At 68.8% G+C, this 20,051-nt stretch overlaps 4 protein-coding genes and 1 pseudogene across 8 annotated transcripts; 3 read left to right on the plus strand and 2 right to left on the minus strand.

Moving 5' to 3' along the window:
• Positions 1 to 63: 63 nt before the first annotated feature.
• On the plus strand, positions 64 to 7,068 carry LOC138825384 (mitochondrial Rho GTPase 2-like). 3 transcript variants are annotated; one of them, XM_070019857.1, is made up of 19 exons: positions 64 to 169; positions 264 to 322; positions 657 to 738; positions 812 to 855; positions 1,598 to 1,651; positions 1,991 to 2,043; positions 2,126 to 2,234; positions 2,365 to 2,466; positions 2,561 to 2,659; positions 2,769 to 2,877; positions 2,968 to 3,088; positions 3,410 to 3,494; positions 4,518 to 4,660; positions 4,743 to 4,843; positions 4,916 to 5,046; positions 5,684 to 5,764; positions 5,891 to 6,013; positions 6,099 to 6,301; positions 6,441 to 7,068. In XM_070019857.1, exons 1-19 carry the CDS (start codon positions 133 to 135, stop codon positions 6,565 to 6,567), a joined length of 1,863 nt encoding a protein of 620 aa, XP_069875958.1. In that variant the 5' UTR covers positions 64 to 132; the 3' UTR covers positions 6,568 to 7,068. The 3 variants fall into 3 exon arrangements, with proteins under 3 accessions (XP_069875958.1, XP_069875957.1, XP_069875959.1); XM_070019856.1 differs by having other exon boundaries at positions 65 to 169; positions 2,802 to 2,877; XM_070019858.1 differs by lacking the exons at positions 64 to 169; positions 264 to 322; positions 657 to 738; ... (2 more) ...; positions 1,991 to 2,043; positions 2,126 to 2,234 and having other exon boundaries at positions 2,377 to 2,466; positions 2,561 to 2,676; positions 2,802 to 2,877.
• Positions 7,069 to 7,923: 855 nt separating this feature from the next.
• On the plus strand, positions 7,924 to 9,982 carry LOC138825392 (rhomboid-related protein 1). Of its 3 annotated transcripts, none has more exons than XM_070019876.1 (8): positions 7,924 to 8,056; positions 8,226 to 8,387; positions 8,515 to 8,739; positions 8,815 to 8,963; positions 9,072 to 9,184; positions 9,257 to 9,357; positions 9,441 to 9,501; positions 9,576 to 9,982. In XM_070019876.1, the coding sequence occupies exons 1-8, from the start codon at positions 8,018 to 8,020 to the stop codon at positions 9,845 to 9,847; spliced, it is 1,122 nt and encodes a 373-aa protein (XP_069875977.1). In that variant the 5' UTR covers positions 7,924 to 8,017; the 3' UTR covers positions 9,848 to 9,982. The 3 variants fall into 3 exon arrangements, with proteins under 3 accessions (XP_069875977.1, XP_069875976.1, XP_069875975.1); XM_070019875.1 differs by having other exon boundaries at positions 9,712 to 9,982; XM_070019874.1 differs by having other exon boundaries at positions 8,229 to 8,387.
• Positions 9,983 to 10,414: 432 nt separating this feature from the next.
• Positions 10,415 to 12,727, plus strand: LOC138825394 (E3 ubiquitin-protein ligase CHIP). The gene is made up of 7 exons (XM_070019883.1): positions 10,415 to 10,716; positions 10,915 to 11,113; positions 11,182 to 11,347; positions 11,526 to 11,613; positions 11,784 to 11,840; positions 11,927 to 12,043; positions 12,366 to 12,727. The coding sequence occupies exons 1-7, from the start codon at positions 10,558 to 10,560 to the stop codon at positions 12,489 to 12,491; spliced, it is 912 nt and encodes a 303-aa protein (XP_069875984.1). The 5' UTR covers positions 10,415 to 10,557; the 3' UTR covers positions 12,492 to 12,727.
• A 5-nt stretch (positions 12,728 to 12,732) lies between these two features.
• LOC138825273 (jmjC domain-containing protein 8-like) lies at positions 12,733 to 14,036 on the minus strand (annotated as a pseudogene).
• Positions 14,037 to 14,289: 253 nt separating this feature from the next.
• LOC138825381 (GATOR2 complex protein WDR24) lies at positions 14,290 to 18,959 on the minus strand. The gene is made up of 9 exons (XM_070019849.1): positions 18,383 to 18,959; positions 17,385 to 17,562; positions 16,564 to 17,236; positions 15,731 to 15,849; positions 15,533 to 15,654; positions 15,344 to 15,448; positions 14,887 to 15,227; positions 14,591 to 14,775; positions 14,290 to 14,514 (listed from the first exon to the last, which is right to left on the minus strand). Exons 1-9 carry the CDS (start codon positions 18,861 to 18,863, stop codon positions 14,346 to 14,348), a joined length of 2,373 nt encoding a protein of 790 aa, XP_069875950.1. The 5' UTR covers positions 18,864 to 18,959; the 3' UTR covers positions 14,290 to 14,345.
• Between the last annotated feature and the right edge of the window lie 1,092 nt (positions 18,960 to 20,051).

Consider the following 20,051-nt stretch of genomic DNA (forward strand, 5'->3'; position numbering starts at 1 on the left):
TCGGCCGCTCTGGGCCGGCTCGCTGGGGCGGGGGCGGGGCCGGAAGTGCGGGCGGGCGCTCGGCGGAGGGACGGAAGTGCGGGGTCGGAGGTCGAGGTCCGGAGGGGCGCCCCGGCGCTGCGGGCGGCCACCATGAGGCGGGACGTGCGCATCCTGTTGCTGGGCGAGGGTAGGCGCGGGCCCGGTGGGCGGGCGGGCCGGGCCGGGCGGGGGGAGTCGCGGGGGCCTCGACCTCGCTGCCGCCTGACCGCCCGCCCGTGCAGCCCAGGTGGGGAAGACGTCGCTGATCCTGTCGCTGGTGGGCGAGGAGTTCCCCGAAGAGGTGAGGGGGGCGGGGGGCGGGGGGGGACCCCGGGGGGGCGGGGGACGGGGGGACCCCGGCGGGCCGGGGGGGGGCCCGGGGGGGCGGGGGCTGGCGGGGGACCCCGGCGGGGCGGGGGCTGGCGGGGGGCGGGGGGGACCCCGGCGGGCCGGGGGGGGGGGCCCGGGGGGGCGGGGGAACCCCGGCGGGCCGGGGGGGGGCCCGGGGGGGCGGGGGCTGGCGGGGGACCCCGGCGGGGCGGGGGCTGGCGGGGGACGGGGGGACCCCGGGGGGACGGGGGGACCCCGGCGGGGCCGGGGGCGGGCCGGGGTCAGGCCTCCCCGGCTCCTTCCAGGTCCCGGCCCGCGCCGAGGAGATCACCATCCCCGCTGATGTCACCCCGGAGAAGGTGCCCACGCACATCGTGGATTACTCAGGTAGGCCCGTGCCCGAGCGCCGCCCGCCCGCGGGGCCTGGCTGCAGCTCGCTCTCGCCTTCTCTCTCCCCTAGAAACGGAGCAGACAGAGGAGGAGCTCCAGGATGAGATCCACAGGGTGAGGCGCTGAGCCGGAGTCGGGGCCAGGCGTGGGGGGGGTGCTGAGCCCGAGTCAGGGTCGGATATTGGCCACCATCTGGGCCTAATCCGCTTCCTCCACTGAGTTAAGTCCACCGGCTGTCCTTGGCCTGCTCATTCTGCCTTGACCCTTTGGCTCCCAGTACACCTTCCAGCGATCTCTTTTGTGCACTCGTTCCTGGGGGCGTGCCATCACAGCCTGCCTTAAACATCCCCATCCTCCACTTTGCTCTGTGGTTCAGTCTGTACTCGAGGCCCCCAGGTCCCAGAGGATCCTGTCTTGACCAAGGCCTAGCTGCTGTCAGAACCTCTGTGCACTAAAGCCCCCATGGTGTGTCCTAGAGACGTCAGTCCTGCTCAGGCTACCGCTGTCCAGGGGAGACCCCTCCCACTGTCACTTTGCCTTTGAGCTCACCATTTCGGTTGTTTGTAGTGAGATCAAAGTAAGGGGCTGAGACCGAGACTGGGTCCCTAGTACAGCTTATTGTCCTCTGGTATGATTATGCCTGTCCTGACAGCTCAGGTCCTGGGGCCCCGCTGGCCAGAGCCACAGTACTAAGCCCTGGTGTCATTGCACTGGGAGCAGGCAGGGAAGGGGCTTGTCCAGACAAGGGTAGGCGTTTCAGGCCTCTGCTGTGCCCCGTCCTGCCTGTGAGCACCTAGGCTGTGCACAGTGAATGCCCAGCCTTCACTCACCCTGTGCCTTGGTGCTCCTCCCACAGGCAGATGTGGTGTGTGTGGTGTACGATGTGTCTGAGGAAGCCACCATTGAGAAGGTGAGCAGCAGGGAGCTCCCTCTCAACCCCTGGACACTGCTTGTCCTCAGTGCAGACTGCTCCTGAGTGTCCAGTGGACCCTCTCCCACCTGTGACCAGCCTTGCAGAGCCCAGATATCAGGGGGAGGTGATGAGTCTCCTGGGGCGTGGCCTGCTGTTGGGATCAGACAAGGCCCTATGGACTCTGTTTTCTCCCTCTGGCTCCACCCCCAGTGGCCGTGAGTTTGGTCCTCATTTGCCTTGATCTCTCCTCTCCTCTCCTACATAGTCTGGGTTCTCTAAGGAGGACCTGTGGGCTGGTTGGGCGGCCTCATACCACAGCCACTCTTTGCTTTTTAGATCCGAACCAAGTGGATCCCACTGGTGAATGGAAGGACTGAGAGGGGGTCCAGGTGAGAAGCAGAGCCTTGGGGGCATGGAGGCGGCCAGGCCCACCAGTGGGGTTGCTTTCTTGACCTTGGACCTCTCTCCAAGGTTGCCTATTATTCTGGTGGGCAACAAGTCGGACCTGCGACTGGGGAGCGCCATGGAGGCCGTGCTGCCCATCATGAGCCAGTTCCCTGAGATAGAGACTTGCGTGGAGGTGAGTGGCAGTCAGGGAGGAGACAGGAGCACAAACTGTGCTCTGGCGAGGACACTCCCGGGGGGAGGGGGTGGTTCTCATGCCTGGGTCTCTCTTGGGTGCCTCCCCACGCTTGTCCGTGTTCTCCCAGTGTTCAGCCAAGCAACTGAGGAACATTTCAGAGCTGTTTTACTACGCCCAGAAGGCTGTTCTGCATCCCACAGCCCCTCTCTATGACCCAGAAGCCAAGCAGGTGAGCTGTGGGCCCCTCACGGGGCCCACATGGGTGTCATCAGGACGGTGATGGTGGAGGCTGCCCGGTGCTGAGCTGCCGCCCACCCCTGCAGCTGCGGCCCGCATGCATCCAGGCCCTCACGCGCATCTTCAGACTCTCGGACCAGGACCTGGACCACACGCTCAGCGACGAGGAGCTCAGTGCCTTCCAGGTGTGCCTGCCCCTGAGGTACCCGCCCTTAGGCACTGGCCACCCTCAGTGGTGAGACCTAGCAGTCTGGGGCAGCTGGCTGATGAGAGGCAACTTCCTCTTGGAGGCAGAAGTCTTGCTTTGGCCACCCTCTGGCCCCACAGGCCCTGGAGGACGTGAAGAGGGTAGTGTGTAAGAACGTGGAAGGCGGTGTGCGTGACAACGGGCTGACCCTGGAGGGTGAGGCTGGACGCGGCCTGGGCTCCGGCGTGTGGGGGGGGTCATGGGCTGGCTCGTGCTAGGTGCCAGCTCCACTCTGCCCTGCCACAGGTTTCCTCTTCTTGAACACGCTCTTCATCCAGCGTGGCCGGCACGAGACCACATGGACCATCCTGCGGCGGTTCGGTTACAGCGACACGCTGGAGCTGACGGCTGATTACCTCTTCCCACCGTGAGTGGCAGGCAGCAAGAGGCCCAGGGCCGCGGGGCTCTCCCTCTGGGGAGTTGTTGTGCTCAGCAGGCCTCTCTGGGACTGGACCCCGCCACGTGAGCCAGAACCCCCTTCACCTACACTCCACTGCGCTGGGCAAATGGATGGGCCCTCAGAGAGCTCCTCTGTGTGGGGACCCCAGCCAGGCCATCTACACTTGAGAGCCAGGAGCTGGCCGGGCCATCCTTGTCTGGCCCCAGTCTTAGGATGGGAGGGCTTGCTGACACAGGGACAGCAGAGTGACTGCAGGACATGTGCCAGATGTCTGTGGCATCTCTGCAGGCTCCACGTGCCCCCTGGCTGCAGCACGGAGCTCAACCACCGTGGCTACCAGTTTGTGCAGCGGGTGTTTGAGAAACATGACCAGGTAAGTGCCACAGTGCTGCTGCCCTCCCCCCACGGGCTCCCATCCCCCCCGTCCCCCACACGGCACGGGTTCCCCTCACCCCTCCTGTCCTCCCATGGGCTCCCCTCACCCCTCCCGTCCCCCCCACGGGCTCCCCTCACCCCCCCGTCCCCCCCACGGGCTCCCCTCACCCCTCCCCGTCCCCCCACGGGCTCCCCTCACCCCTCCTGTCCCCCCACGGGCTCCCCTCACCCTTCCTGTCCCCCCACGGGCTCCCCTCACCCCTCCTGTCCCCCCACGGGCTCCCCTCACCCCTCCTGTCCCCCCACGGGCTCCCCTCACCCTTCCTGTCCCCCCACGGGCTCCCCTCACCCCCCCCGTCCCCCCACGGGCTCCCCTCACCCCTCCTGTCCCCCCACGGGCTCCCCTCACCCTTCCTGTCCCCCCACGGGCTCCCCTCACCCGTCCTGTCCCCCCACGGGCTCCCCTCACCCCCACGGGCTCCCCTCACCCCTCCTGTCCTCCCATGGGCTCCCCTCACCCCCCCCCCGTCCCCCCCACGGGCTCCCCTCACCCCTCCTCTCCCCCCACAGGCTCCCCTCACCCCTCCTGTCCCCCCACGGGCTCCCCTCACCCTTCCTGTCTCCCCACGGGCTCCCCTCACCCCTCCTGTCCCCCCACGGGCTCCCCTCACCCCTCCTGTCCCCCCACGGGCTCCCCTCACCCCTCCTGTCCCCCCACGGGCTCCCCTCACCCCTCCTGTCCCCCCACGGGCTCCCCTCACCCCTCCTGTCCCCCCACGGGCTCCCCTCACCCCTCCTGTTCCCCACGGGCTCCCCTCACCCCTCCTGTCCCCCCACGGGCTCCCCTCACCCCTCCTGTCCCCCCACGGGCTCCCCTCACCCCTCCTGTCCCCCCACGGGCTCCCCTCACCCCTCCTGTCCCCCCACGGGCTCCCCTCACCCCTCCTGTCCCCCCACGGGCTCCCCTCACCCTTCCTGTCTCCCCACGGGCTCCCCTCACCCATGGTGACTTTTCTGGCAGGACCGGGACGGAGCCCTCTCTCCTGTGGAATTGCAGAGCCTCTACAGTGTGTTCCCCGTGGCCCCCTGGGTCCCTGAGCTCCCATGCACGGTCCGCACGGAGGCTGGCCAGCTGCCCCTGCACGGGTACCTCTGCCAGTGGACGTAAGCACAGCCACACCTCCCTCCCAGCCCGCCGGCCCTGCCTCCACGCCCTGTGCTCACCCCTTCTCCCCCCCCCCCCCAGCCTGGTGACCTACCTGGACGTGCGGAGCTGCCTGGCACATCTCGGCTACCTGGGCTACCCCACGCTCTGTGAGCAGGACTCCCAGGCCCAGGCCATCACAGGTGGGCACTCTCCTCGCGGGCCCTGGGGGTGGCCCTTTCTCGAAGATGCCTCACCTCAGTTCCTTCTTGCAGTCACCCGGAGGAAGAGGCTAGACCAGGAGAAGGGGCAGACGCAGCGCAGTGTCCTGATGTGCAAGGTGCTGGGCGCCCGGGGCGTGGGCAAGTCCGCCTTCCTGCGAGCCTTTCTTGGCCACCGCCTAGGGGTAAGCGTCTGCGGAGCCCCAACCTCAGCCTGGGGACGTGAGGAGGGAGCGGGGGATGATGGACATGAGCGAGTACTGGAAGGAGCACAGGGTGGGGGGTTGTCCTGTGGACACGGGGAGGGGGGACATGAGGAGGGGGTTGTCCTGTGGACACGGGGAGGGGGGACATGAGGAGGGGGTTGCTCTGTGGACATGGGGAGGGGGGACATGAGGAGGGGGTGCTCTGTGGACACGGGGAGGGGGGACATGAGGAGGGGGGTGCTCTGTGGACATGGGGAGGGGGGACATGAGGAGGGGGTTGTCCTGTGGACACGGGGAGGGGGGACATGAGGAGGGGGTGCTCTGTGGACACGGGGAGGGGGACGACATGAGGAGGGGGTTGTCCTGTGGACACGGGGAGGGGGGACATGAGGAGGGGGGTGCTCTGTGGACATGGGGAGGGGGGATGACATGAGGAGGGGGGTGCTCTGTGGACATGGGGAGGGGGGATGACATGAGGAGGGGGGTGCTCTGTGGACATGGGGAGGGGGGGACATGAGGAGGGGGGTGCTCTGTGGACATGGGGAGGGGGGATGACATGAGGAGGGGGGTGCTCTGTGGGTGGGCACAGCGGGACCCCTTCCCCCCTTGGTGTTAGGAAGCCCAGGAGTTCCCTGCAGATTCTCCAGTTCATGTCATCGACACAGTGCAGGTCAACGGACAGGAGAAGTACCTGATTGTGAGTGCTGAGGGGCCATACCCCTGTTCCAGAGGGCAGACGTGGGGGACCCCATGTTCTCCTGTTCCACCGGGGTGGCCCTTGGGGACCCACCCAGGAGCAGCCCCTGACCACCCTGTCTTGTAGCTGTGTGAAATGAGTGCAGATAGCTTGCTGGCCGTCTCTCCAGACACCACCTGTGATGTTGCCTGCTTGATGTTTGACGGCAGTGACCCCAGGTCCTTTGCACACTGCATCAGCGTCTACAAGGCAAGGCAGGGCCTGGGCCCCAAGGGAGCCTTGCTGTGGGGTTGGAGCCAGAGTGGTTCAGCCCTCACGCGCCTCTGCCCGGCAGCGCCACTACATGGATGGCCAGACGCCCTGCCTCTTCGTCTCCTCTAAGGCCGACCTGCCCGAAGGCGTTCCCCCCGCAGGCCTGTCGCCGGCCGAGTTCTGCCGTCGGCATCGCCTGCCTCCTCCTACCCCCTTCTCCTGCGCGGGTCCGGCCCAACCCCATACTGATGTTTTCGCCAGGCTTGCCACCATGGCTACCTTCCCGTGGGTACCGCACCAGTGTCGTGGGCAGGGGCTGGGTCGGGCAGTGCCTGCCGTTGGGTGAGCCAGTATCAGGAGGAACTGGGGCTGCGGGGGCTCGCAGCGTCCAGACGCACCCCCTAAACCACCCCTGTCCCCACAGGCACCTGGTCCACGCAGAGCTGCGCCCCACCCCCGTCTGGCTCAAGGGGGTGCTGGTGGCTGCTGGAGCTGCCATGGCCGCCGTCCTCAGCATCTCGCTGTACCGGGTCCTGGTGAAGAGCCGGTGACCCCGCTACGCTCCCCCGGGCCCGGCCTGGCCCCTGCAGAGGCCCCGCATGAGGGTGGGCAGTGTGGCCGCAGGACTCAGGGACACTGGTGTGGGTGCCCGTCCAGGGTACCTTTTTTCTGTCTCACTTGTACTTCTGAAGGACAGCTGCCCAAGGCAAGAGCGGTTTTCCACGTCCCACCCCGGCTCCTGTGGGGCTGGGCGTGAGCTCCGGGTGGCAGCCATGGCTGCTGGCACGGCTTCACCTTTGGGATGTTGTGTGTTGAGGTCTGGGGTCACGGGTGGGGGGAGACTGTGACCCCAGACCTGTCTTCAGGGCTCCACCTCTCCTAGTTGGGTACGGCCGGTGTGTGTGTAGAGACCGAGGGCTGTGTTGAGCAGGGAGTGGCTGGGAGCTGGGCAGCGCCCTCCTGTCCATCCACCTCGGACCCTGGCCCGCCGCGCCCGCCGCGGACACTCAAGATTGGGTTTCCCAATTAAACGTCACTTGCCTTTACCTGCAGACCTTGGTTTTGGGGCCCACTTTTCTCAGAAATGACCCTGGTATGCCTCCGCCCCAGGAGGTCCAGGGTCTCCTGCGTGTGGCTGGGCTTCTGGGGTGAGCAGCCACACCTCCGTAGGGCCCTGCCGCCCCATGGCACTGACCGTCCACCCAGCCGCCCGACCTGCAGGGGCGCCGGCAGGGTGGGGGTGCCCTGGGGCCACATGCCTGGAGGGGAGGCGGTGGTGCCCCTGTGCACCCAGGAGAGCCTCCCCGTCCCCCGCCGTCCACGGCCCCTCTGCAAGCCTCGGCCCCCAGGCAGGCCAGGCCGACACCCCCCCTCCCCCGCAAGCCCCGGCCCCCTGGTGGCAGCCGAAGCGACAGCAGTGTGATCCGCACGGTGGCCCTGTTACCTCCCCATCTCCCCCCCCACCTCCCCATCTTCCCCTCCGTCCTCCATCCCCCCCCCGCCGTCCTCTCCATCCCCCCCCCGCCGTCCTCCATCTCTCCCCCCCCCCCGCCGTCCTCTCCATCCCCCCCGCCGTCCTCCATCTCCCCCCCCCCCGCCGTCCTCTCCACCCCCCCCCGCCGTCCTCTCCATCCCCCCCCGCCGTCCTCTCCATCCCCCCCACCATCCTCCCCATCCCCCCCGCCGTCCTCTCCACCCCCCCCCGCCGTCCTCCCCATCCCCCCCGCCGTCCTCTCCATCCCCCCCACCCCGGCCGTCCCCGCCGCTCCGCGCGCGGCGCAGTCCTCCGGGAAGCTCTGCCGCCGAGGGGCGGGGCCGGGCTGAGCGCGGGCGTGCGCGGGGCGTGCGCGTGCGGGGCGGCGTCTCCGTGACGCGGCGGGAGCCGGGCGCGCGCCGGGCGGAGCGAGCGGAGCGGGCCGGCCGGGGCGGAGCGGAGGTCCGCAGAGCAGCCCTCGGGCCCGGCCGCCCCCGCCCGGCCTGGCCGGCCCGGCGCGCGGCTCTATGGACAGGAGCTCCCTGCTGCAGCTCATCCAGGAGCAGGTGCGTGCCCGCCGCGCCCGCGCGACCTTGGCCTGGGAGGGGCCCGGCGGGCAGGGGCGCCCCGGGGCGCGGAGGGCGGGCGGGCAGGGGCGCCCCGGGGTGCGGAGGGCGGGCGGGCGGGGCTCGGGGCCCCTCCGGACCTGACCCGCGGCTCCCCGCCCGACCCCAGCAGCTGGACCCTGAAAACACAGGCTTCATCGAGGCAGACACCTTCGCCGGCCTGGTGCACAGCCATGAGCTGCCCCTGGACCCAGCCAAGCTGGACATGCTGGTGGCCCTGGCTCAGAGCAACGACCGGGGCCAGGTCTGCTACCAGGAGCTGGTAGAGCTGGTCAGTGCCCCGGGCGAGGGCGGCGAGGGCGGGGCTCGGGCTGGGGAGGGCCGTGAGGATGAGCGCGGGGGGCCTGGGGACTGCGCCGTGGCCCAGCTGCGCCCCCTGCGCCCCCACCCCACCCCAGATCAGCAGTAAGCGCTCCAGCAGCTTCAAGCGGGCCATTGCGAACGGACAGCGAGCTCTGCCCCAGGATGGCCTGCTGGACGAGCCGGGCCTGGGCGTCTACAAGCGCTTTGTTCGCTACGTGGCCTACGAGATCCTGCCCTGCGAGGTGGACCGCCGCTGGTACTTCTACCGGCACCGCAGCTGCCCGCCCCCCGTGTTCATGGCCTCGGTCACCCTTGCCCAGGTGGGCCTGCCCGTCCGCTGCCCCGGGGGCTCCCACCGCCCAGGCCTTGGCCGGCCCTAACTCCCGTGTCCCCAGATCATCGTGTTCCTGTGCTACGGAGCGCGCCTCAACAAGTGGGTGCTACAGACCTACCACCCCGAGTACATGAGGAGCCCCCTGGTGTACCACCCTGGGCATCGCGCCCGGGCCTGGCGCTTCCTCACCTACATGTTCATGCACGTCGGGTGAGCCTGCCCCAGAGCCGTGCCCCTAGCTCCAAAACGCACAGCCCGGGGTGGGGGGGGCCGGGGGCCGGCCCCGCGCCTCACGCCCGTGTGCCCCTCTGTGCCCAGGCTGGAGCAGCTGGGGTTCAATGCCCTGCTGCAGCTGATGATTGGCGTGCCCTTGGAGATGGTGCACGGCCTGCTTCGGATCAGCCTGCTCTACCTGGCCGGCGTGCTGGCAGGTGAGGGGGGGGGCGCGCCCCTGCCCTCCCGGGCGGCCGGCCGCACCCTCACCCCTCCCTTTGCCCGCACAGGCTCCCTGACGGTCTCCATCACTGACATGCGGGCCCCCGTGGTGGGGGGCTCCGGCGGGGTCTATGCCCTGTGCTCCGCACACTTGGCCAACGTCGTCATGGTAACGGGGCTGCCCTGGGCGGGACGTGGGGGGCCCACCCGACTCTCCTCACCGCCCCCCTCTCTCTGCACGGGCCCCGTCAGAACTGGGCCGGGATGCGGTGCCCCTACAAGCTGCTGAGGATGGTGCTGGCCCTGGTGTGCAGTGAGTAGGGGGCCGGGGGCGGGGCTGGGGGCCGGCCGTGGACGGGCGCCTCCCACCTGTCGCTCCCTCTGCAGTGAGCTCCGAGGTGGGCCGGGCCGTGTGGCTCCGCTTCTCGCCGCCGCTGCCCGCCTCGGGCCCACAGCCCAGCTTCATGGCCCACCTGGCCGGCGCGGTGGTGGGGGTGAGCATGGGCCTCACCATCCTGCGCAGCTACGAGGAGCGCCTGCGGGACCAGTGCGGCTGGTGGGTGGCGCTGCTGGCCTACGGGACCTTCCTGCTCTTCGCCATTCTCTGGAACGTCTTTGCCTACGACCTGCTGGGCGCCCACGTCCCCCCGCCGCCCTGACCGGCCCGGGGCGCCCCGCGGGGTAGGGAGGGCGGCGGGCCCCGGCGCGCGGACCTCCCGACCGACGCCCGCCCCCAGGACTTGCAGTCTGAGCCTTTTGGAGAATGAATAAACGCGTCACACGACGCTGCCGTCCCGGGGCTCCGGAGGCTGGTCTTGAGCCCCGCGCAGACCCCGCCGCACCGCATGGGGGCGCCCGAGGGCTTCCGCCGGCCCGGGGCCGCGTCCGGGCGGGGGGGGGGGGGGGGCGGCGGCTCAGCGGGCCTGGCGCCCGGCCGGGGCCTGGCGCCCGGGTTCCGCCCGCATCCCAAGCTCGGTCCGCGGCTTGAGGCGGGGCTGGACGTCCCTCCGCCCGGCCCACGCGGGCGGCTCGGGGACAGCCCCCCGGGGCCCCGCCGCCGCCCCGCCGGGGCTGGGGGTCTGCGGGGCGGCCCGGCGCGCGGGGGGCGGGGCCGGCGGGACGGGGGCGGGGCCGGCGGGACGGGGGCGGGGCCCGGGCCCGCCGAGAGCCGCCGCGGCCGCGTCACGGCGTCCCGCCCCCGGGCTCCGCGCCCCGCCCGCCCGCTCACGTGTCTCCCCGCCCCACGCCGGAAGTTCCGGTGGCGGATCGCGGGACCCGGCCGAGCTGATCTCGGCGCGGGCTGCGGAAGCAGAGCGGCCGGGCGGGGAGCCCGGAGCGGATCCCGAGCCGAGCCGTGCCGCGCGGCGCCATGAAGGGCAAGGAGGAGAAGGAGGGCGGCACGCGGCTGGGCGCCGGCGGCGGCAGCCCCGAGAAGAGCCCGAGCGCGCAGGAGCTCAAGGAGCAGGGCAACCGGCTCTTCGTGGGCCGCAAGTACCCGGAGGCGGCGGCCTGCTACGGCCGCGCCATCGTGAGTGCCGGGGCGGCGGCGCGGCGGGGGGGCGGGGGGACGGGGGGGGGACGGCGGGACGGGGGGGGGACGGCGGCGCGGCGGGGGGGCGGCGGGGGGGCGGCGGGAGGGACGGGGGGGCGCGGCGGGGCGGCGGCGGCGGCGGCGGCGGGGCGGCGGCCGGCCGAGCCCCGCTCACGCGCCCGCCTCGGCCCCCAGACCCGGAACCCCCTGGTGGCCGTGTACTACACCAACCGGGCGCTGTGCTACCTGAAGATGCAGCAGCCCGAGCAGGCGCTGGCCGACTGCCGGCGGGCCCTGGAGCTGGACGGGCAGTCCGTGAAGGCGCACTTCTTTCTGGGGCAGTGCCAGCTGGAGATGGAGAGCTACGACGAGGCCATCGCCAACCTGCAGCGAGGTGGGTGACGGGACGCCGGGCCCGGGAGGGCGTGCCGGCCGGTATGACCCGAGTCTCCACTCCTCCAGCCTACAGCCTGGCCAAGGAGCAGAGGCTCAACTTTGGGGATGACATCCCTAGCGCTTTGCGCATCGCCAAGAAGAAGCGCTGGAACAGCATCGAGGAGCGGCGCATCCACCAGGAGAGCGAGCTGCACTCGTACCTCACCAGGCTCATCACGGCAGAGCGCGAGAGGTGGGTCCTGCCCGGCCCGGCCCGGCCAGGCTGACGCTGAGTCGCCAAGCGCGGGTGTTTATTTAAGGTCAACACTGGCACCTGGGAAGTTGTGGGGGAAGAGGCCCGAGGTAGGGCGGGCTCTTGGTATCTTTTGGTCAGAGCCATCTGACTGGCTCCTGGTCACCCCTCCCCCCAGGGAGCTGGAAGAGTGTCAGCGGAACCACGAAGGTGACGAGGATGACAGCCATGTCCGGGCCCAGCAGGCCTGCATCGAGGCCAAGCACGTGAGGGTGCCCCGGCCTGGGGGTCTGTGTGCATGCATGTGTGGCGTGAAGGTGCTCCAGCCCATGGTGACCTGTGGGCCTCTGTGTGACGCACGGGTGTCCTAGCTCACATTGTGTGTCTGTGCAGAGTAGGCTTAAGTGGCCCACATGTGGTGCTCAACTCTTTGTAGGACAAATTCATGGCAGACATGGATGAGCTCTTCTCTCAGGTGGATGAGAAGAGAAAGGTAAGCAGCTGTTCCGGAAGCCTTTTTGTGCCAGGGACCAGCAGCGTCCCCTACCTGGTCCCTGACCCTGCCCCCCTGTGCTGCAGAAGCGAGACATCCCTGATTACCTGTGTGGCAAGATCAGCTTTGAGCTGATGCGGGAGCCTTGCATCACACCGAGTGGTATCACCTATGACCGTAAAGACATCGAGGAGCACCTGCAGGTAAGACCCCTCGGGAGCGGGCGCAGGTGGCTCAGGCCTGCCATCCTAGCTACTTAGGAGGTTGAGACTTGAGGATTGCGGTTCCAAGCCAGCTCGGGCAGAAAAAAATCACCACGAGACTCTTATCTCCAATTAACCGCTCAAAAACTGGAAGTGGAGCTGTGGCTCAAAGTGTAGAGCGCTAACCTTGAGCCAAAGAGGCTCAGGGATAGCACCCAGGCTTCAAGCCCCACAGCCAACAACAATAAAAATAATCCCATGGGTTGCGGAAGGCCAAGGTGTAGACCTAGCCATTGAGCCTCTGACCCTGTTGTTGCTGCAGCGTGTGGGCCACTTTGACCCTGTGACCCGGAGCCCTCTGACCCAGGAACAGCTCATCCCCAACCTGGCCATGAAGGAGGTCATCGATGCGTTCATCTCTGAGAACGGCTGGGTAGAGGACTACTGAGACCCCCTTTGCCCTGTTGTGCCTGGTACCCTGGCCCAGGAGAGTTCTGGGACAGAGGCCCCAGGCCCTGTACAAAGTCTATGTCCCTGGGTCTGCCCCGTCAGCTCTGCTGGTGGGCTCGAACCTTGCTGGGCTTGAGCCTCCCATCCCCCTTCTGGGCTGGAAACGCTGGTGAGGTGGGTTGGACTAAGGCTACTGCTGCCGCCACTGTCCTGTAATAAAATCTGCAAGCACTACGTGGACACGTGCTGGTGTCGTGCCGGCCGCAGTCTGTCCTGGCTAGCCAAGGAAGGTAGAGATGAAGACGCCGGTGTCAAGGTTGAGCGTGGCATGCCACCAGCGGCCAGGGAAATACAGCACCTGGGGAGGGGCGGGAAGGAGGGTTAGCTGGGGTCCTTCAGCCTGGCTCAGATCCCTCTTGCCTCCCACTCACCTCACCAGCCTGGACTGTGCACTCCAGGGGCCGTGCGGACCGGGCCAGGGCCGGGTCGGTGTCCCGCAGCCAGGCCAGGGTGGTCTTGTCGGGATGGAACTCGGGTGTCTTCTCAGGTGGGTAGAAGAACCAGCGCTGGGAACAGGAGGATAGAAGTCACCCTTCCACGGTGTGGGCTGTAAGCCCCAGCCCCGCTCTGTACTGACCTTGCGGCCGTAGATCGCCTCAGAGAACCCAGGCCCATGCCGGTGGAAGGGCACCCCAGAGCCAGCTCCTGTGGGCGACTGTGGGGTAACAGGCTTAGCTCTGCGCCGGCCTGGCCGACCCCTGGTCTGGAGCCTACCTGCAGTTCCAAAGCTGTATGCAGGAGTAGTTCCGAGCAGATGAAACGGAGGCGGGGTCCCCAAAGAAGTACAGCGTGTCTGCCGGCGGAGAAGGCGGAGGGGCGGGGCCCGGCACCCCGGGCTGGCAGGCAGGCGCCGCCCTCTGCCGCGCGGTGCGGCTCCCCGCTGCCTGGAGAGGCGGGGGTCCTGGGGGTGCAGCAGCCGCTCCACCAACTCCTGGAAGGGCAGGTCCACTGCGGGAGGGGCCGGCGGTCAGCGCGGGCGGGCTCGGGGCGGCGGCGGCGGCGGCTCACCTTCCCGGTAGGAGTAGGTGTTGGCGGTGCTCAGCCGGACCACGTTGTCCCCGAAGGCGGCCAGCAGTCTGTCTCGGGAGCACAGGGCCCGGAACCGCTGCGGAGGCGGGGCGGGGCGGGCGGGGCTCAGCGGCGGGGGGCGGGGCCGGGCGGGGCTCAGCGGCGGGGGGCGGGGCCGGGGCTCGGCGGTGGGGGGCGGGGCCGGGCCCGGGGCGGGCGGGGCTCTCACCGAGTTGCCCGCGGCCCCCTGCAGGATGACCGGCCGGAGGGAGGCGTAGCTGCGGGGAGAGGGGCAGGGCTGCTCGGGCGGCCGGGCCGGCGGGGCGGGGCGGGGCACGTGCCGCTGCACGACCTCGGCGAGGGTGAGGCGGGCCCGCCGCTCCACGGCGCAGCGCTGCTCCTGCTCCTCCGCCCGCGCCGCTCCCAGCCCCCGTCGCCCGCGGCCCCGGGCCGGGCCAGCGCGAGCAGCCCGAGGAGCGCCCGGCACGCCGTGAGCCCGCCGCGCGGCACGCCGGGAGCCCCGCCGGCCGGGCCGCGATTGGCCGGCGGCCCCGTCGTCCTGGCAACTGTCGGGCGTCCGCGTGACGGCCGGAAGCGGCCGCCCCGGCCCCGCCCCCGGAGGGAGCACTTCCGGAAGGCGGAGCCCGGCCCTCGCGGAGCCGCTTCTGGCCGGCGCCGGCCGCCCCGAGAGCCCAGCCCGACCCCAGCCGGCCGAGGCGAGCCGAGCCTTGGTTCGCTTTCGTTTATTGGGTTCACAGGGCGTAGGAGGGTGGCCCCGGGGCGGTCAGGAGTACTCGCAGAGGTGGCCGCAGCCCGCAGGGCAGTGGGAGCTGCCCTCCAGCCACTTCATGATGTGCTGCAGATGTCCTCCGTGACTGCAGCCCTGACACCACACGAACAGACCCTTCACCACGTGGTGGCAGACGGCACACATGCTGGCGGAGCGGTGGCACCTGGGGGCAGGGGGGTGGCTCAGCCGGGGTCTCCCAGGTGACCCCCGGCCCCGGCCTCTCACCCCTGCGGCCCCACCTGTCGCAGACCCAGCCCCGGCTGCTCATGGGCCGCTTGCAGTGGCTGCAGTTGACGTGCAGGGTGGTGGAGGCCTGGTTGAGGCAGCTGACTGCCCGGCTGGTGCTCAGCTTCACCACCTGGTTGGACACGTTCCAGAGACAGAAGCGCTGCAGCAGGTCGATGTAGGATGTGTACCAGTGCTCCTAGGGATAGGGAGGAGGGGTCCGGGAGGTTAGGGCTGCCGGGCTCAGGGTGAGGAGCCAGGCTCAAGCAGGCAGGCGTGGGTCGGGGCCTGCTCTCCCACCCATGCCTACCTGAGTCTGCTCATCGATGTCCTTCCGCACCCTCTCGCCCAGCACGATGAGGACAGACACGGCCATCTGCACGTCACCCTGCTCCGCATAGAAGCGCAGCATGTCGCACACCAGCACGCTGAAGAAGTCTGCTGGCAGACGGCTGTCGTAGAGCGTGTGTGAGATGGAGAGGAGGGAGAAGGAGGAGTCTGCGGGAGCCAGAGAGGCCATATCCGCCTCACTGCCACTCACGTGTGGCGAGTCGGCCTTTTCCTGCAGGTGCTCAGGCCCCGACGGCGTGTCCACAATCTCGTGACGCAGTGGGAAGGCCTCCTGTGGCAGCACGTACTCTGGCTCTTCAGCTGAGGGTGAGGGGCCAGCAGGGGCGGACCTGAGTAAAGGGTACCCACCACCCGGTTCCAATGCATGCGGAGCCTCAGCCTCAACCTCTGGGCCGCTCAGGGATCCATCCACTTACGGTGCACGTGTTCTGGGTCCAGGGGATACAGCTCTTCCTCCTCTCCCTCCACATCGCCCAGCAGGTAGTCGGCAGGTACGTCGCTCCCCTCAGTCTCCTCGTTATCTGTCCAGCAGGGAGGGAGGGCACTTGAGCATGGCTCACGCTAGACCTACTCCTGTCAGAGTCCCCGCCCGCCCTCCGCCTCACCTTCATTGGTGATGAGGGTGGCCGAGGAGTCCAGCAGAACCGTGTCACTCCGTGTGTCCCCTTTGCTTCGGTCCAGCCGTGTCTCACTGCCCAGCCCTGAGGCCATATCCTTCAGGTTGAAACTGAGGGCAGGAAAGGCTCATTGACGGATGGCCTCCAGCAGTCCACCTCTGGGGCGTGCCGACCCAAGGCGTCTACCTGTTCATGAGTGGCAAGCCACAGGAGCTGCCTTTGCCCACACTGTGGTTGAGGTTGGCAGAGGGCACCAGACCAGGACTACAGTAGATGATCCGCAGCATGGTCCATGTCTGCGCCACCTAGGGGCAGGTAGCCCAGTCAGCTCCCTTCTCTTGTCAGAATCACATGGCAACTTTCAGTACCTCTGGGGACCCAATGTCCTAACCCAACCCCCTGGGTAAACTGCAGCCTGTGAGAGAGACCAAAGTTCCAGCTTCCACCCAGAAATAGTGCAGAGAAAACTACACTGGGAGGCAGCTGATGGCAGAGAGATGCAGAAGGCAAGTTCAAAGCCAAGAGGGAGGGAGGAGCGACGGCCCACTCCCCAGACCCCCTCCTCTGAGGATGGCCCCCGGGCGTGGCCGTCCCTTGCCCTGCATGATCTTCACAGCTTGTCACTGGGGCAAAGGACTGGTAGTTTTTTCTTTTTTCTTTTGTCGGTCATGGGGCTTGTCCCTCAGCATTTCAGCTCAAGGCAAGCGCTCTATGTTTTTTGGGTTTTTTGGGTCCGGTTGTGGGGCCTGAACTCAGGGCCTGAGCGCTGTCCTTCAGCTCTTCAGCTCAAGGCTAGCACTCCACCACTTGAGCCACAGCGCCACTTCCGGCTTTTTTTTCCCTGCTTATGTGGTGCTGAGGAATCGAACCCAGGGCCTCGTGCATGTAAGGCAAACGCTCTACCACTGAGCCACCTTCCCAGACCAGGGCTGGTGGTTTTGCTGACCAGAATCAAAGCAGCCAGCCCCTACCCCAGGGTCATGACTCCTGGTCATCCCCTCACCTCTGGTCCCACATACCTGGTTGCGGCCAAGCTCCCGAGCCACCTTTGCATTGTGGTCACAGAGCTCAGCCAGCGGCCGGCCGGCAAGAGCATAACGCTCGGCTGTATCCACAAACCAGCTCATGCTGCCACCACCAGGCTCCGTCTCGAAGACGCTGAGGGCGCTGGAGGCAAGGCCTGAAAAGGGCTCGGCGGAGTCCAGCTTGCGCTTGAAGAAGATGGTGGGGCGCCGGTCACCAGCACAGGGCTTGCGTCCCGATTCGGCAGCCACCAGGCTCTCCTTGGCAGCAAAGGCCAGGTCCCCAAAGAGGCCATAGCAGAGGCCCTCGGGGTTAGCACGCTCAACAGGCTGGCTGGCATCACGAAACAGGTGTTGGCACAGTGTGCTGTCCTTGGAGCCGGAGAGCAGAAAGGAAGGGTCATGCGGGTGGCGCCAGACAATGCCCGTGGTGACGTCTCGGTGCTCCTCAAACATCGCAGCTGGCACGAAGGGCCGGCGCACGTCCCACACGTAGATGTTGTGGTCCACCATCATGGAGCACGTAGCAAGGTGGTGCCGGCACTCCGGCCGCCACTTGACACGGGCCACCGAGGCAATGGTCTGCACGCAGTGCATCTCCTTGGCACGGTGGGTGGTCATGTCCCAGACTTTCACCATCTTGTCACGCCCACCTGTGGCCAGCCAGCCCCTGCAGGAAAGCCCCACCAGCCCTCGGTGACCTTCCCTGAGGAAGAGGAGACCCCAGCCTTTACCTCGGTGACCTCCCTCCCCTGGGGACCCTGCGCTCCCCAGCTTCAGGGTCTCGGCTCAGTCTCGCCCACGCTCCCACATCACACCTGTCCTCAGGATGCCAGTCGCAGCAGAAGACCGGCCCATTGTGGGCCGTGAACATCCTCTCACAGCGGTCAGGACGGCGGATGTCCCAGAGCTGCACGTTGCCATTCTCAAAGGTGGAGGCAAAGGTAAAGTAATCGCGGATACTGAACTGTACATCCCGCACACTCTCGGACTGGCCTGTGGGCAGGGCAGTAACAGAGACAGGTGAGGGGGGCTGGCCCACTGGGGCTGGGGAGCCCTGGGGGTGACTACAAGATCACACACCTGCCTGTGGCCAGGCCCCGGGGGGTGGGGGGGTGTGGAGGGGGTCAGAGGGTAGAGGGGGTACTCAGGTCTATCTAGGATGAGTGACACCTGGGCGTCAAGTGGGTGGTTTTCCCACACACTTCCAGCTCTCAGTCCTCCCTGTGTGCTGTCTTACTGCATCAGCCTTGGGCAGAGCTGTGGTCCAGCTCAGGAGAAACGGGCCGGTCGCTGTAGGAGTAGTGCACCTGGCTGTCTGGCTCAAGCTCCCCCGGCAGCTGAGGCTTGCCAGAGACCTCCAGGTAGCCAGGACACACCAGCCCAGCCCTGGGCTAGAGCTGCCTGGCCAGCCCCTAAAGACTGCAGGGCTCCAAGACCAGGCCCACCTTAGAGAACCACAACAGCTACAGAGCAGTGTCCAGACTTTTCCTGACACAGGCCGGCCTCACGTCCTGAAACTCTCCAAGGCCCCAGGGCTGGGCTTCATGTTTCACAGAGTCTCACCAAGGTGGCTCAGGACTGTCCACTAGGAAGCTGGGCCTTCTAGGAAAGGGGCCCCCGGGGGAGCGGTGTTCCTGGACCGAGACCCGGGGAGGGGCAGGTGGTGGGCTTTTTCCTCCAGTGAAGTGGCACCACTCGGCTGGGCCGAGACTGAGGAGGCCAGCCGGTCTCAGCAGCTGCCTCTCTGTGCCATCAGGGCCTGCGTTCACCCTCTGGGGCCCTCTGGGGCCACGGCCATCCCCGTGGGCCTCACCGGAGAACGTGCTGACGGAATCCTTCCTGCGGAGGTCGAAGCATTTCATAAAGCCGTCCTGGGAGCCGCTGAGCAGCACGTGGGCCTCGGTGGGGTGGAAGCAGACCTTGTTCACCGTGCGCTTGTGCTCCGTGAACAGCTGGTCCTGCTTGTTTCGAGATGGCCGGCCCAGGTTCCAGGTGACCACCACGCCGTTGGTGGCCGCCGTGGCCAGCAAGTTCTCGTCCATCTGGTGCCAGACCACGTCCGCGCAGCTCAGGTTCAGCGAGGGCTTGCGGCCCACGCGGAGGTTCAGCTTCTCCACGAACTGCTCCTCCTCGATGGCGTAGATCTTGAAGATGCTGCGGCCCGCCACCGCCACCTGGGCCGCGTCGCGGCAGACGCTGACGGCGTTGGCCGGCGCGTCCAGGTGGCAGTGCATGGTGCGGCCGGTCAGGGCGCCGCCGCCCAGGGCCGTGCTCGCCCGCGACATCTTCTCCATGGCCGCCGGGCGGGGTCAGGGCCGCGGGCCGGCGCGCTGCGCCGCGGGGCCCCTGCGTCCGCCCCTGCCGCCCGGGCCGGCCCCGCCCCGCCTGCGCCCGCCCGCCCGGCCCATCGGCCCCGCCGGCCTCCCGGGCCTCGCAGCCGCCGCGGCCCTGCCCCGGGGCTCCCGCAGGACGGCCCGGCCCGCCCGGGCCCGCGGGCGCAAACGGGCTCGAGAGGAGCCGGAGCGGGGACGGGCGGAGGCGCGCGGCGGGCTCGAGCGGCCGGCGGCGCCACGGGGCCGGGACTGAGCGGCGAGGGCCCGCCCCCGGCGTCTGCGTGTCTCGCGCGCGCCGCCGGAAGACGGCCTGCGACCGTCCCGCCCATTCCGGAAGTCGTCCTCTAATTCTCGCCTCGCCGGAAGCGGACGACGCTGGGCCACGCCGTGAAGGTTCCGGGTCAGGTAGCTGCGCCGGTGGGGCCCGAGGGGAGGACCCGGATGGGGTGCCGAGGCGCGCGTGCGCGCCGGGGCCGCGGCCGGCGCCTGACCCCCCGACCCCGCCCCGAGTGCCGGGGTGTTTGGGAAACGAGATTTTATGTATGCTTTGAAGTACGTCAGCCGTTCCGAGGGAGGGCGGCGGCGCGGGGCGGGCGGCGGTCCTCAGCCCCCCCCCCCCGGTCCTCAGCCCCCCCCGTCCTCAGCCCCCCCTCCCCGGTCCTCAGCCCCCCCTCCCCGGTCCTCAGCCCCCCCCCGTCCTCAGCCCCCCCTCCCCGGTCCTCAGCCCCCCTCCCCGGTCCTCAGCCCCCCCTCCCCGGTCCTCAGCCCCCCCTCCCCGGTCCTCAGCCCCCCCCTCCCCGGTCCTCAGCCCCCCCCCCCGGTCCTCAGCCCCCCCCGGTCCTCAGCCCCCCCCCGTCCTCAGCCCCCCCGTCCTCAGCCCCCCCTCCCCGGTCCTCAGCCCCCCCTCCCCGGTCCTCAGCCCCCCCTCCCCGGTCCTCAGCCCCCCCTCCCCGGTCCTCAGCCCCCCCCGTCCTCAGCCCCCCCCCGGTCCTCAGCCCCCCCTCCCCGGTCCTCAGCCCCCCCCGTCCTCAGCCCCCCCTCCCCGGTCCTCAGCCCCCCCCCCGTCCTCAGCCCCCCCTCCCCGGTCCTCAGCCCCCCCTCCCCGGTCCTCAGCCCCCCCTCCCCGGTCCTCAGCCCCCACTGTCAGCC

The sequence above is a fragment of the Dipodomys merriami genome, unplaced genomic scaffold (genome assembly GCF_024711535.1).
Source record: "Dipodomys merriami isolate MVZ:Mamm:240054 unplaced genomic scaffold, mDipMer1.0.p SCAF_137, whole genome shotgun sequence".
Lineage (NCBI taxonomy): Eukaryota > Metazoa > Chordata > Mammalia > Rodentia > Heteromyidae > Dipodomys > Dipodomys merriami.